Source organism: Fundulus heteroclitus, chromosome 23 (genome assembly GCF_011125445.2).
Source record: "Fundulus heteroclitus isolate FHET01 chromosome 23, MU-UCD_Fhet_4.1, whole genome shotgun sequence".
Taxonomy (NCBI): domain Eukaryota; kingdom Metazoa; phylum Chordata; class Actinopteri; order Cyprinodontiformes; family Fundulidae; genus Fundulus; species Fundulus heteroclitus.
Genome location: NC_046383.1, coordinates 13,082,886 through 13,098,623, shown reverse-complemented (window position 1 = coordinate 13,098,623; position 15,738 = coordinate 13,082,886). Strand labels below are relative to the sequence as shown.

Below are 15,738 nucleotides of genomic sequence, written 5' to 3'. Positions count from 1 at the left end.
ATCCACCTTTGTTCTATAATAAGGTGTTTGCGTTTTTCACAGTCAATGTTTGCTGAAATAACGAGTGGTCTGTGCTTTGATTGCAGCCTAGGGTTGGGCCACAGTGAAGTTTAGAGAATAAGAGGATGGAGAAAAAAAAGTGGACCCTGCAGTGACAAACGAGCAATTGTTATAAAACTAGGCCGTTCCTGCTCCCGGAGTGGGGGTAGGAATTGTTTTGGACTTTTTTTGCAGCTGTTTTCTCAAAAGAGAACAAGAAGAAATCGTCTCTCTGAGAAGTGATGAGATCTGATTTGCCATTCCTCCTTTGACTCCTGGGGATGAAGTTTGTTTGCATCATAGATGGCGGGAGGTTTTAATGAGCCGGCTCGAAGGAAAATGCAGTTTGTTTGCAGCTTGCTGCGCATTAACAACTCAGATGATCCCAGTTTAATCCAGAATTGCATAATTTAGGTCACAAAGCAATGCTTTCTTTCATAATGTTTTGCTATTGTCATGTTTTTCTGTCCTGCGCTCATCTTTACGCCGAGCTTCACCTTAGGGAAGTTCCTTTTCTTTTTTAAAAGGAGATAAAGAACAGGTTTTGTGCTTGTTAAATTATTTTAGTTTCACTTTGAGTGCAGACTGCTTTCAGTGCAAACTTCCTTTAAGTTGCTGGGTGGTGCTGCAGAGTTGTGGATACTTAGTTTACCCCTCTGTCTTTTGTTTTATTGGCTATTATGAGGGATTTTTATCATTTGAACAAGTAGAAAAATAGATTATATTGTTGTAAATTGGATTTATTAGGCTGTTAAATTGAGGGGGAAAAAATCTGTTGGGGCTTTTGGTGCATTGTTCCATTGTCTTTAAAGCTATACTTAGTAATCCTGTTCAAAAACACTTTTTATTATACTGGGTAAAATCGTTCTTCCATCCTGAAAGTAGTCGATACATTATGAAAGTTCCACTTGCGAAACAAGTAATAAGCAACTGGAAAAAAAAACAAATCAAAGCAACTTTAAGTCATCAACGGGTTTTGCTACAACTATTGTTCCAGAAAGGTGTAAAACGTGCATTTAGAGAACACCTGCTGGGAACGTTTTGCGTTTGAGAAAAGCAATCGTCCAAATCTACAGTTTCTACTGCAACAGCGTAGCAGGAATCAATAAATAGAACAGCGCTAACACCAGTACAAAAAAAAAAAAAAAGCTCCTTTCTGGTCAGAAAACCTGCTGCAACCCGCCCTGACCGAGAGCCTTTTATAGACACAGGGGGACTAGAGGGAGAAGATGTGATAAATGAGCTTTCCTTTTATTAAACTGTGAGAAAGCGACCAGAGAATATGGCTCTGCTCTGTAAGAAAAAAACACAATCTGCTGACATCTGACGTTTAAGGTGAAGAGAACAAGTTTGCTGCTCAGTTGGACAGAAACCAGGGTGTGATTGTGATCCGTTGAAGGACAATTGGCTTACTGTGGGCTTTAATGCAGCTAGCTGGAGAAGTTAATAATATAGATATATTAGGACATAGTGTATTTCAAATGTGCCTAGTGCTTCGCTAAGCCACCAATCAAGCATCAAAGTTTTATTGGCCTGCCATTAATTTGTTATGCAAACATGATGATTAACTGCAAACATATAAGGTCTATATCCAATTTCCTGATCCGTTCATTTTTTCTGTCATTCTGCTGCTCTATAAATTCGTTCAAATGCCAAAACTCAGCTTCTATGAATAGCTTTTGCATTTATTTGAACGTAAAATTAAATTAAATAAAAAAAGCAGGTAGCTGTTTCCTCAGATTCAGCGCATAAATGCTTCGGCATTGATCTACTCGATGACAATCAAACGCGTCCTTCCCTTCCCTACCTGGCTCTCTGTAATCTCTCCCACAGTGTCCCATTGTCTCTGAAACGCCGCGGCCCCTTTCTCCTTTGATGCTTGTCTGAAGCCGGTGACGGATGGACACAGAGGGCTGCTATCTGCGCTCAGCCAGAAGCCAGATGAATAAATGCATTGACCGTTTGTGTCGAAGTGAAAGAGGGCCCGGCCCGAGGAAAGCCTACTATCTGGCAAACAGACACCGAGGTGTAGGGAGATAAGCGAAGCTGGAGCCTTTGTTGAGGACGACCCGGCCGGCGCTGTTCAATTAATGGATACAAATGGTGGGTGACATGACATCGACTGCTGTAGTCTTAGATTTAGCTTCCACTGCGTTCTCCTGTTTTAAAAGTGAATGTTGCGCTAATAAGGTATGTTTATAGATTTAAACAATGAACCTGTTATTATAGAAAGGATTTTCTTTCTTTTTTTTTTTTTAAACTATACTACATGCATTCAAAAACTTTGATTTATTTATGAGTTTTAAAACATACAACTTAGTGTCTTCAAGTTTTATAACTGTGGATAACACAACTCTTCCTCTGTCAAAGTCCACCTGTTTAAAGACAATAAAGTTTTTTCATATAACTGGACTGTGGAGTTATCTCGATGTGCTTTTTTTCTATATCATCCAGCTCTACGGTGGTGCCTGCTGGAAAACAAACCTAACTAGCTAAGCTAATCGAACATTTACCTGCCACTTTGTAAATTTACCTGCATTTGGTCAGTGGCTGGTTTGAGTTTCCACCCCTGAACTTCACGCTGGTCTCTAATTGGTTACTAAAGATTCTCCTCGGGGCTCAGCTCTCTTTGCTCATGACCAATCAGCGCTTTTTGTGTCAGTCGTCCAATCAGGTTAATTTATCGCACCTGTTAATCGAAGTCACACCCTTGGTAGCTCAGATGCGCAAATGTGCCTCAGAGATGTTGCAAAAGGCATGAGTCTGACGACAATAACGACAAAACAGGAGAGAACATTCAATCGTTTATTGACAAGAATCAACTTCTAACTCCACTTGGCCTTTTGAAAACTTTTATATTCAGGTCGGCTTTCATTGCTTTACCTGCAGTGACACTTCTGTCCGTGGGTGACTGGGGCTTGATGGGTTGAGTTGTCGTCTTGCAATCCGAAGGTTCGATTCCAGCTTCCCCATCACACGTCAATGTGCCCCTGGGCAAGGCAGTTAACCCCAAGTTGCCTAGCGAGCTGCGTGTCGGTGTATGAATGTGGCTCTAGTGTAAAGCACTGAGTGGTCAATATGACTGGAAAAGCGCCATATAAGTTCAGTCCATTTACCGTTTCTAGTTGTATCTACCTAGCTTTAAACCATTTTTTAATGTTTTATTTTTCCTTGTGTGTTTTTGCTGCGATGTATTGAATTTGTTAAGCACTTTTTATCACAAAATAAATGAGCGCTTGATTGGGGGGGATAATTTCAGTCAAGGTTATTGCTCTACTGCAACGCATAATTGTGAATCTCTTAGGCTACGTTCACACTGCAGGTCCTAATGCTCAATTCCGATTTTTTCGTGAAATCGGATTTTTTTGCGTGTCCGTTCACACTTCCAAATATATACGACTTGTATGTGATCTCCTGTGTGAACTGAAAGCGTTCAACCGAAGTGTCCCGCATGCGCACTCGAGGACGCGATGACGTCACACGTAGCAAGTGTCCTCAGTGTTTGCGGAAGTAAACAAGGATTATAATGCTGGCGCACATTTTGTGGTCATTAATTTATTTTCTAACCGGAGCTTTCCCTCCATTTACTGCTCTCCTCATTGTTGTCTGCTATGGGTGTCGTCTTTATTCCCGCTTCTGCAAAGCAGGACGCAGAATAGTGACGTTTGTCGAGTATCAGTGACGTACAGGTCGGATAAATGCGACACATCTGATAATCCGACACATCGGATAAATGCGACACTGTCTGTAAAAAGGAGCGCTACCGCAGGTCATTCATTCCTGCTGCTATCAGATTTTACAATGCTGCACTATAACTGTAACTGTGACCATAACTGTAATAAGTAATGTGCAATAATTAATGTGCAATAATCTAATTAATACTCTGTCCTACAACCCGTGCAATAATCCTGATGTAGTGACTTCTGCTGCTATCAACACGTGAACATAAGTCAGCACACATGTATGTATGTATGTATGTATGTACAAATGTATACAATGTATATGCACATATATACGCGGAGGTACGTATGTATATAGGCGCATAGATATTTGTATATATTTAAGTATATAGATATGTTTTTATATATATATATATATATATATATATATATATAGACCACTAAGAATGTAAATGAGACATCATATTGCCCATTCCTATTTCCTTTTTTTGTATTTTTTTGGTATTCTTTTTGATCCATTGTATATATGAAGATTCACTGTATATAACTGAATGCACCTTCCCTACTCTGCACCTTCTTGTATGAGCCGATGTGACGAGTGAATTTCTCCATTGTGAGATCAATAAAGACCATCTTATCTTATCTTACATATCCAAGTGACCTGGGTCGCATTTGAAAAAATCCGATCTGTGTTGTTCAGACTGTCATAAAAAGATCAGATCCAGGTCGCATATGGGCAAAAAAAATCTGAATTGGGTCACTTCAGGCTGCAGTGTGAACGTAGCCTCAGAGTCTGGTTCCTCCTTGGTCTGGAGGCGATCTGTACGTCTATCCATGCACAGGTAGAACATGCAAGCTCCATGCAGCAAAGACCCCAGGCCGGGGATTTAAACCCAGGACCTTCAGCCACAAACCTTTCATTCAGTGCATGAAAATATCTGGTTTCCAAAGGCTTTCTCTGCATAATACTGTAAGATAGTTCTAACATTAAATCCCCATAGCACACTTCCTTGACCTTTCTTTGTCTTCTGAGTGCTCTGCCACCCAATCAGCTGGCAGCAGGCCTGATACTCCCCCCCCCCACCCCCCCCACCTACCCCCTGGGGGCCTAACATAAGGGGTGGGAAACTAAGGCTGGCCTCCTCTCTGTGTTGGCGGGCCCCAAACAGGGCACACAAGGCCTGCTATTGTTTAATTTGTGTCTTGGAAAGGAAATGCCTTTACTGGTCTGGCTGCATTGCTCTGCTGTCATCTGCCTTACAAAGGAAGGTGTAAAGCTATGAAACGTTTTGTCTCATGAAGGAAATCGCTGTTTACAGACGTCCGATTGCCGGTATGTCGGCGCTATGTCAGGAATGGAACCAGCTTTAGAAGAAATCCCCTTTTGTGTTTTTTTTCTAGACCAGTGTCTGGGTATTTCTGCTTCTGTGGGGGGGCAGCACCTGAGTTCCTGGAGGGATTAGTTCATCGTCGGAGGAATGGAGATGGATCAGATGTTGTTACTGGTATAGCCTGACTTGCTTTTTCTTTCCTCCACACACAGAGAGCAGAACGTTGGCTGAGAGCCGCCGCCGGCCTGTTGTAGTTTCTGCAACACAGCAGCGCTCTTTCCTTCCTCCGTTCTCTCAGGCTGCAGGCATGCATCCAAAAAGGTCTCCTCTTTTGAGCTGGAGTTAAAAACCTGAAAAGAAAATTAGCTTTTAAAACACCCGAACAATCGCCCAGGAAGACGGTTCCTTTCTCCCTGCAGCTTCTCTCTTTCTCCCCCGTTTAAATTCTCGGCGTGTGTTTGCCCTTTGCAGGAGGAGGCTGGTATTAAAGAAGGTCAGGGCAGTGGAAAAGATGGGGTCCTTTACGTTCTTTCCATAGAGTCAGTCGAAAATATTTGAGAGTGAAGCCACAATTGATGGTTGTGCATATTTCTCTGTGTGAGGCTGCGCCTCAGCGGTGCTGTTTAATTCAATGTGATGTCAATCTGGCTAAAATAAAAAAAAAAAAGAGACCTGCAACACCGCCCCCTAGAGGCGTCCTCTGTTAGTGCCTAAGAAGGTTAACTAAATCCCTGCTGTCCGAGGAAGCGCTCATCTCCTTACCTGAGGTTATTTATACATTTGTTTTTAGTTCTTTATGCTCACTAGTTTCCAAAAAGAGCTAAAAAAACGGAGTTGTCTGGCAAAAAAGGAAACTAATAAAGTACAACTAAATTCTTGGTTGATGGTTCTTGTGGCTCGCTGGTAAGTAGAAGAAGAAGACGTGGTTCTGCTGCAGTTATGTGGTTTTGGTTTTTGACCACCGGGCTGCCTTATAGTCTTATAGCGGTTAATATATGTATATAAAAAAAAAATCCCGACTACACGGACATAATGGCTGGAACATTTTCTGCTGACAAACACTGCAAACTTACTATATAGGTTATATTTAGATGTATTCTTGTGAAAGAATTTCAGCATTCAGCCTCTAAAATCATCTTCTTTCAGTAAAAACATTTTTTTTTCTCTCGGCTATGAAAGAGCAGACAAACAGAATTGTGTTTTATAGTGCTTGCTTTTGTTTTTTATGGCAAAACATTCTTTACTGTTATTTTCAGCAATATGTCGAGAAAAAAAAACAGATAAGACGAGACATTTGTCTCAAAATAAATGTGATCTGCCAGCTGCACATACAGTATATCATTAATTTTTTTTGCTGATAACAACCAGATACACATCTCTCCTCCTTAACATAAAATGCCGTTATATTTATAAGCAGTATTGCTTGAATCAGGGGAAAGGTCGACATTAAAGCTGTGCAGCTTTTGAATTGAGTTGACATTTCAAACCTTAGTTCTGTTTCCGTCCAGCAGGTGGCAGTAGCTGTCCTAAAACAACCCCTGCTGACAGCACAGAGCCTTTGAACAGAGACATTTTGTTAGTGAGGTGTGAGCAGCCTCAGTCTCCAGGGTGATGCTAGGCTCTAAATCGAGCTCTGTTCAAATATTTAACAGCAACATTTTTATTTTATGGCATATTTAAAATGACCAGCATTTTCTTGGCAAATATGAGATAGTAGGTCTCACCCATTGATGCTTTGAAATGCAACAATCAGAGAGGAAGGATGGAGGATCATGACCTGAGCGACAGCTACTGCAGATCAGTCTCGTTTTGATCGCTCGGCTGCGTTTTTTATTTTAAATCAACGTTAGAATCAGGTCAATCCGCTCTTTGGAAATGACAAAGTAAAAAATCTTTACATAAAATCTTTAAAACTAAACGGCAAAAATCGGTATATACGATTTATATATTACTGTTATAATTCCATAATTTATAATATTTGTTATCTGAAGACAAGGACTTTAGGTGGACTGTTGGGTGTTTGCTGTTGTTTTGAGGCCTCAGGTCTCCTGGATCTTCTCAGGACTTGTTGCTTTCAGAGAAACCGAGTCTGAATATGAAAAGAGCAAGTGGCCAAAATGTGGTTAGAGCCGTGTTTCTCGTTTTGGTCTTAAACTTTCAGATTTCTTTCTCACTATTTCTAAAATATATTAAATTTTAATATTTCATTAATTTTATTTCCCTTTTCCTTCTTTATTTCTTTGTTTGCGTCTTTCTTTCTTTCTTAGTTTCATTTTCCTTTCTTTCTTTGATTACATGTTTTGGCTTCCCAACCTTTTTGCGACTTACCTCCATGTGTGATCAGGTGTTGACCTGCAGCGACGTTCCACTTTGTTGACATAACTCGTTAAGCTAACAGGACAGAAGGGAGCGACCCTGATGAACGCCAAGCCGAGTCACAAGCTGTTCGTCACTGTTGATTTTGTGGGAATTGCCATTTAAGAAAAGAGATACTGAATATGTTATTTACCTGTTCCGTTGTTTGCTGTTCATCATTTTAAGGCCACAAGCTCCTTTTACACAGATAGTTTTTACTGAAAGCAAAAATCCTTATGTTTGACCGAGAGACTCAATTTATTTTGTCGTATTATGAGTTTCATAACTTGATGTGTGCAAAAAAAAAATCTTAGATCATGCTACCGTTTCACCATCTAGTAACAAATACTTAAAATGAAGATATTCATTTTATAACAGACATGTCGCTTATAACTTCCTAAAAAAAAACAATGTCACCTTGATAATAGTGACACCCTTTCTGTCTTTGCCATCAGCTGAATTAACCTTTAAAGAGAAAGAAAAATGCAGGAGCCCTCTTTCAGCCAGCTGACCTGCAGCTTGCAGCAGCAATAGGACCTTTAAAAGCAGCAGGACCTGACCAAAGTGCTGAGCCAAGAGAACATTAGAATAAAAAAACGATTGAAAGCAGAAATAAAGTACAAGTACAACTTGACAAAAAATATTAATTTAAATAAAATTAACAACTTAAACCGGGTCAAAAGCCGAAGAGAAGCGGTGGGCCTTCAGAGCAGATTAGAAATGTGGAGCGAAGAGGCAGCAGCAGCAACCGGACCTCCAGGTACAGCTGGTCTGCTGATCCGAGGGGCGTGATAATCATTTATAAAAGAGAAAAATAGTCTTCTGAAACTTCTCAAATAATCAATTGCACAGTATTTCATTTTTCTTTTTTTGTTAAGTTCATTCTCTTCTGCTTTCGAACTTGAAATGAGCCTTTTATTCATATTATTTAATCTGGTGTGTCTCTGATGGATCCTGTCTATGTTTTTTTGCCACTATCACGCCTGAATTTCCTCGTTGTGGGTCAATAAAGGTATTTCTATGCCATCCCGACTCTTTGATTAATTCTTTTTCATTGGTTTTGAAGGTAGGAAATAACATGGATTGGAAGTAATTTGGTCACACGTTGTGCTGCCTGCAGCCTTTTTGGGTTAAAACGCTTTAGGTTTCTATCTTATGGCTTGTATTTCTGAAAAGGGGGTTTGTCTTAAAGTGTTTTGTTCATTCAAGGAACACTGCGGGTCGTCTGAGGCACAGTTTGGGAAACCAAATCTGTAGGGATGGGATGAGAGAGCCCTTGGCCATCGTCCTGGACCGGAAAGTGTCAAGAAGTTTAAGTATCTTGGTGTCTTGTTCACTAGCGATGGTGGGAGGGAACGAGAGATGGACAGACGGGTCGGGGTTTCGTCTGCAGTGTTGTGGGCACTGATCAGGTCTGTGGTGGTAAAGAAAGAGACGAGCCAACCAGCGAAGCTCTTGACTTACCAGTCCGTCCACGTTGTGACGCTCATCTACGGTCGTGAGGTACGGATCATGACCGAAAGATCCAGATCCAAGCAGACGAAATGAGTTTCCTCTGGAGGGGGTGGCTCAGCCTCAGAGATGGAGCGAGGAGCTCTGTTATCCCAGGGGAGCTCACAGTAGAGCCGCTGCTTCTCCGCATCGAAAGGAGCCGTTGAGGAGGTCCAGAACTCGCTGGAGGGACTATAAATCCCATCTGGCCTGGGAACGCCTTAGGATCCCCCAGGATGAGCTGGAGGATGTGGTTGAGGAGAGGGAGGTCCCTTCTGGACCTGTTGGTCCCGTAGCCTGATAGATCTACTGACAGATGGATGGAAATCAGCCTGAACTATCTCCATGTCACAAATGTTCACCAACTCTAGGACGATTGCTCTCAGACATTTAACCCGGGGGGGACAAACTGCGTTCTGTGTGGCTTCCTGGGCACGTCTTGTAGAGTCTGAGGACAGGCTCTCTGTTGTCTCCGCGCTCCGCCGTCTCCACGTCTACTTCCAGTCTTCGGCCGACAAAGGCCTCCCAGTAGCGTCCGCCGGTCCTGCAGCACAAACACAGACACACGGGCGTGAGGTCTGTGGCCCAGTGTGCCCCGGCAGACACTGGGGCGGCTGTGCCGTCTGCCAGCTCTCGGAGAGGGCCACTTTGTTTCCCCTCACATTTGGACGCGGGCCAGACAATCCCAGAGTTACTCACTGGGTCACTTGATGAAGTAATTGAATGGAGTTTATAGTGGAGCCGGGGACCTCTTTTAGTTTTTTTTTTTCCTCTGCGAGCTACTTTATTGCCACCGATTCCAATGTCCGGACTCAGGAATCCATGAAACCGTTCCTGTTAGCAGCGAGCTGTGGTCCTGTAGTCAGATCCTGCACTGCAGCGTCGATTAGCAGCATCTTAAGTGTTCAAGCTAAGGTACAATCATTATTCACCGTCGCTTGCACACATTAAACTGGCGTTATACTCATTTTTTAGGTTGTGTAAACTAAAAAAAAAAGAAAATAAATCATGGACATTTATTCAGAAAACGGGGTTTAGTTTCAGCTCTGATGTCCGTTAAGCCTGGATAAATGATTAGATTATTTCTTAAAGTGCTCATGTGATGGCAGAAAATGATGAAAATGTTACCCAAACAATAGAAATAACCCTTCATCTAAGTACAGGGTGCTTGCGCAAGTCTTGAAAGTCTTAATAAGTATGGAATTTTGAAACACTGTTTTCCAGACCTTGAAAAGTCTTGAATTTTGTGTGAAAGTCTTAATAAAGTATGGGAAAAAAAATGTATGGTAGAATTTTACAGTATGCTCAAAGGCATTGTGAAATGAGAAATAGGAAGGTAGGCTATAAAACTATAATTTTACTAACTGGTCACGTACTGTATTAGCCTAATGGAATTAAACACTTGTTTGATGTGAAATTCATGTACTTGTGATTTTCATGTTTTGAAACGTTTTCATCAGTAAAAGCATAATTTACTGTGAATAATGCATTTGTTCATTGAATACTAGCCTATAAAAAATTAACATTTCTAATAAACAGTTTGTACAATCGCAACCAATGAAGTAGGCAGTAGGCACACAAGTATACAAGTACATAAAGTTAAGGTCTTGGGAAAAAAAAAAAAATCAGTTTTGAAAAAGTCTGGAATTTTCATTTGGAAAAAGAGCAAGCACCCTGAAGTAATTAACATTTTAAATGTGTTTATATTCATATTTTTGGACGAATTGGTTCAGACCTCATCTTTCTTTGTCCCACTGACCCTCTGCTCCTCTTCCTCAGGACCTGGAGATCGTCTACTCGTATCTCCATGGGATGGAGGCCCTGTCCAACCTGCGCGAGCACCAGCTGAGGTAAGTGTCCGCTGCAGATATTCTGGATTACACGACGGCAACCAGCTGAAAACAGGATCGTTTTTCTGTTTCTGACACATTTACAGGACGTTTTATGTCCGATCTCAGCGCACACTTTGGTTAAATCGGTAAAAACTGTAATTTCGCGTACAACCAGTCCTCGCTAAACAGGCACAACCCCTAAGTCGGATCATTGTCGACGTTAACAAACAGTGAAGATGGAATAAAACTTTCCCCTAAAACCGTCGTCCTGTATAAACGTGTCCTGGGATGGAGGTTTAACAACAAGCTGCCGGTTGAATCCTGGGGAATTTCTAGATATCAGACCAAGAATGACAAAAGATCAACCTAGAACTGAACAGAGGTTTTATAAAGCCAGTCTAAACCCTTAATGGAAGAACATATTTAATGCTGCGGTCTGTGTTTATTGCTGGCGGGTGTCATTGACCTCACTGCTCTTCTTCCTGTTTCCACGTCTTCGTTTAGACACTCTGCTCTTCAGTCCCACATCATCTTTCAGCTTTCATATACGTGTTTTTAATGTTCACATTTAAAAGTCAAGTGGAGCTGCACGGTGCGTTTGAGCACGTCGATGCCGCAATAAAGACCGGGATTAATGCGGCAGCTGCAAACGGCTGCTTGGATGCGGTGCAATCCCACCTCCATGCTAGGAATATTCAGGCGACAAAGAAGTCCTGGAGTGACGGAGCTGGGCTGAATTAAGAGAGGCATTAATAAAATGAGGAGTCGCTGAAACGTCACACTCTGCTTATGTTGCTGAGGCCTCGCTTTGAGCAGCTTTAAAGCCGGCCTCTACCTTTAGGTTGATTGTTGCACCTCAAAAAGCTTTTAAAATGTCAAAGATAGCAGCTGAAATGTTCAGATCTGTGCACCCCTAAAAGAAAAGAGATATAAATAGTTGAAAAAATTGTTAAACTGAAATAAAAACGTAATTATTGAATGTGGATAGCGATATTACATAACGTAGCACAATATTGTATCAGGGTTTGCAACTAAAATAATAGCATGTTTCCTGTCGATTAGCTTTTTTTGTTGTTGTTGTTGCTTTAACTAGAAGAAAAACTGGTATTTGTGGATCAGACCTGAAAGAAAAGAGGAAGTCGGCGTCCAGCGTGAAAATTCTATGGCCATTACTGCTAAAACACGTACTTTACTACATCTGTATTGCTAAATCAGCCGGTCTTCCTCCACATGTAGACAAGCTATCTGTGGTTATAGACGTGCAAAAACACTTTGGCTCAACATTTAATCCGCGTTCAGATCTTTTTTTTTTTGGGTCTGCAGGTCAGCCCCCTCCATCCCTGCGTTAGAAGTCTGTTCCCAGCCTGGCTTGTGTGCGTACGCAGGGATTATATAGACCAGAGAACAATGTTTCAGTGACCGGGCCTGAGCCACAGCATTCCTCTGCCTGACCCGCCAGAGGCCCCCGGCCCGGCAGTAACCCCGCTCCGTCCTGCCCATTCGCATCCAGAGGAATGTCCTCGTAGTCCAGAGCAGCCCACCGTCCAGGCAGCCAGACATCCCAGTAACCGTGGGATTATGTAAAGTCCTTTTTCCTCCTCCTTGTCCCGCGAGGAATGTTGTTTTCCTCCTGCGGTTTTTCTTCCAAGTTCGTCTTGCTCTTTTTTTAAAATATTGCACAACCCGACGTCGTGCTGAAGCTGATCTCACTGCAGTTCTCTGACGTGTGATTTTTCTTTTTTCTTGACATCCAGGAAAAAGCCGGTTTTCTCTGCCGATTTAACTGTTAACGTCTCTGAAAAATGACATACCTGCTGCTTGTATAAAAGCAAATCCACATGGCGCCCTTTTTTCAAGTTTAGTCTGTTAAACGTCGCAGATTCTCATAAGTTTAGATGTAAATTTTACATTTAGTTAAACTCAAGGAGGATTTTTCCATTAGGAGGAAAGTTATCTGGTGTTAATTAAAAGAAAGGAAACTGGTTCAGGTTTGGTCAGACGTCTAATCTGAAGGTTTATTTGAGCGAGATAAAACATGTCGGTTCTCCAGGAGTCAGTGACAAACCCAGGCAGTAATCCTCAAGGTTAACTCCTCTAAGCCAAAACTAAACCCATCTTTGTTGTTTTACCTCGTTTTAAGCCTCTGAGTGTAGGCAGTTAACGGCAGGACGATGCAGATTGAGCTGCGGATCGTTAAGGTCTCATAACCGCAATGGAAACACCGCTGGGATGAATGGAAGTTAATATTGACGGATTATTAAGGTTAGGATGACAAAGTAACAAAATGTAAGCGGGTATCATGAAACCTTCAGAACTGGTAGTACAATTTAACTAATAGTTCAACAAATAAATGCTATTACGCCAGAGACGGGGTTCATAAATACTCCGACTGGACGACCGAGGTCTAATTAATCCCACGTCCAGAGCCGGCCCTGAAGCGAGGAATAAACGGCATTTTAAATCACATTTACAAACCGCTTTAGCTCACCTGCGTTCAGAGGGATGCTTTTTTTTTTCAAGGATGCATTAAACTGTGTTATTATTGTTGAATATTGTTCTTCTCGTTGCTTTGCATCATCCTGGTTTGGCCAGAACCATCCTAGGGCTGGAGCATTTCTAAAATCTTCATTTTTAAGCAGTTAATGTCCACCCAACTGTATGTAGAGTTTCAAGCAGTCTTTGCGAGTGAGATTTTGTCCGTTTTGATCTACTCTGCAGTTCGAGACCCGGATAATCAAAGGATTCTGCTTTATTTTTGGTCTTTTTATTGGACTCTCTCCCTCATCACCATATCTGCCAGGGCTGCATTTACAAGGAGATGATCTGATTGCTATATGGTGATATTAGTGGCAATAAATTTACGTTTTCCTTTCTTCTCTGTCGTTAAAGCTTCAACTTCTCTCTGCGACATTCTACCACGGTCCAGAGACTCAATGCAAGCGGTTCTTTGCAACGGTGGCGTTGTACATATTGAAATGGGGATGATGAATGCAGTTCAATATATTCATAATATATTCATCAATATATTACGCAGCTTTAATTTCGTGTGTGTTGTAATAGAAATATGCATTTTGATTGAAATCGTTGTGTATTTTATGAACAATTGGAGACATTTCTATTGAAGATCAGATTTTCTTCCGCCTGCAGCTGCAGCTTCACCAACGGCAGCTCAGAATCTGTCTGTCTGTGTCGAGTCGGCGTCTTTGCCCTCGTCGGCCCTGCTATGCAGCTGTTTATAAACTCACTAAACACTTTGCTTACCGCGTTTGACCACGGTGGAAAATAGCTCCTAGAAATGTGCTGAATGTCCGTAAGGTGTTTATGTATTGTGAGATCAATATTTAACCACTGCTAAAGCTTTCTATATGTGATAAAAAGTGATATTTCTGACTGATGTTCTCTTTTGCTCTGTTCCCACAGAATAATGTGCGAGACGGTGCGTTACGAGCGGCACGAGGCCAATGAAGTGCTTTACTAGTAAGTCCTACAGTGTGTCGACGCATGGCTGCATGTAAACCAATATTAATCCTGGATCGTCTCATGAAAACAGACAGTAAAAGATTCAGCCAGCAGGAAAGTGTTTCAGTTCTGAGCCAGGCAACAACTTCATGTCATAGATCAGGGATGTCAGACTAATTTCTACATCAGGCCACTTTGGCATTATTAAAAGGGCCGGTTGCACCTCAATAGATGACACTTTTGATATCATAATTTAATTTCAGTTAACATATAAGTATAAAAAAAATCACAGTAACATAAAAGTAGCTCCTTAGGCTCAGTTTACAGTTTATCTGCAAAAACCCCGTTGATAAAGGGGTTAGTTCATGTCATAGATCAGGGCTGTCAGACTAATTTCTACATCAGGCCACTTTGGCATTATTAAAAGGGCCGGTTGCACCTCAATAGATGACACTTTTGATATCATAATTTAATTTCAGTTAACATGTAAGTATAAAAAACATAAAAGTAGCTCCTTAGGCTCAGTTTATATAGTTTATCTGCAAAAAATCCCGTTAATAATGGGGTTACTTACACTTTAAACTCAACATTCTGCATTTCTTCTTCTCTTTTTGGACATTTCTGGGTTGTTTTAACTTGATGTAGGAAAACTGACATCTAGTGGCAGGATGATGTTACTACACAGTAAAAAATAAAATCAACATTCACTACAGGAGGCCCAGTTTTAACCACTTTATACACTTTTAAAGCATATATGCCTCTACTTTATGACATGGTATACCTGTTTTGGGTCTCGAGGGCCTGAGAAATTGCCTTGATGGGCCAGATTCGGCCCGCGGGCCTTGAGTTTGACACGTTTTATAGAGTCCAGCCACACACATGAGAGCAACGTTGCAACTAAAGAAAGCAGATGTGTCTGCAGTGCAGAAGGAGTTAGGGGGACCCCCTGATGAGCTTTAGCGTTTAAATGATGTTTCATGGCACACCGTAGTGTCATCTAGTTGGAAAAAAAAAGAAGCTCTTTGGTAAACTGTGAGATCACTGCATGAGGAAGATTCAATAGGTAGAACGTTATCCAGTCCCAGCTCCACATTTCCCCCTTTAATATATCATTTCTAGCTTAATTTGATTCAGGAGGTGCACTGAAAGCTTCTGGATGTTGTTAGATCACTTTTCAAAGTCTCCCACCTCAGAATAAACACTTAGTGTTTAAATACCGCCACATGGTGACGTCTCCCTGACACCCACGGTGTGAATTAAGTCCGTTAATGAGCTCAGCGAGCTTTTCCCAGGGCCAGGGAGAGTCCAGCGTCCATTCTTCATCCTTCTGACTCCTTGTCTGTGTTTTAGGAGATAATGAAGAAGACCCGACACTTTCTCTGAGGTCCACAGGTCGCTTTATAGCTGCTGGGCAAACAAAAGGTTTACAGATGAGATAGCGGCTGAATAATGGATAGAAGTGTGTGCAGGATTCTCTCTGGACCGACACGTTGGCATGAAAATCCCGTAAAGCGTCTCTAGTTTTTGTCTGCGTTGTTTCCAAAGAGTTCG

At 41.6% G+C, this 15,738-nt stretch overlaps 1 protein-coding gene across 1 annotated transcript in view; it reads left to right on the top strand.

Annotated features, from left to right (window-relative positions):
- Nucleotides 1–15,738, top strand: part of LOC118557327 (rap guanine nucleotide exchange factor 6) — a 57,457-nt gene that overhangs the window by 28,480 nt on the left and 13,239 nt on the right. Inside the window, exons 2-3 of the mRNA XM_036127207.1 lie at nt 10,676–10,746; nt 14,149–14,205. Coding sequence (XP_035983100.1) covers nt 10,676–10,746; nt 14,149–14,205 — 128 coding nt within the window. The remainder of the gene's footprint in view (nt 1–10,675; nt 10,747–14,148; nt 14,206–15,738) is intronic.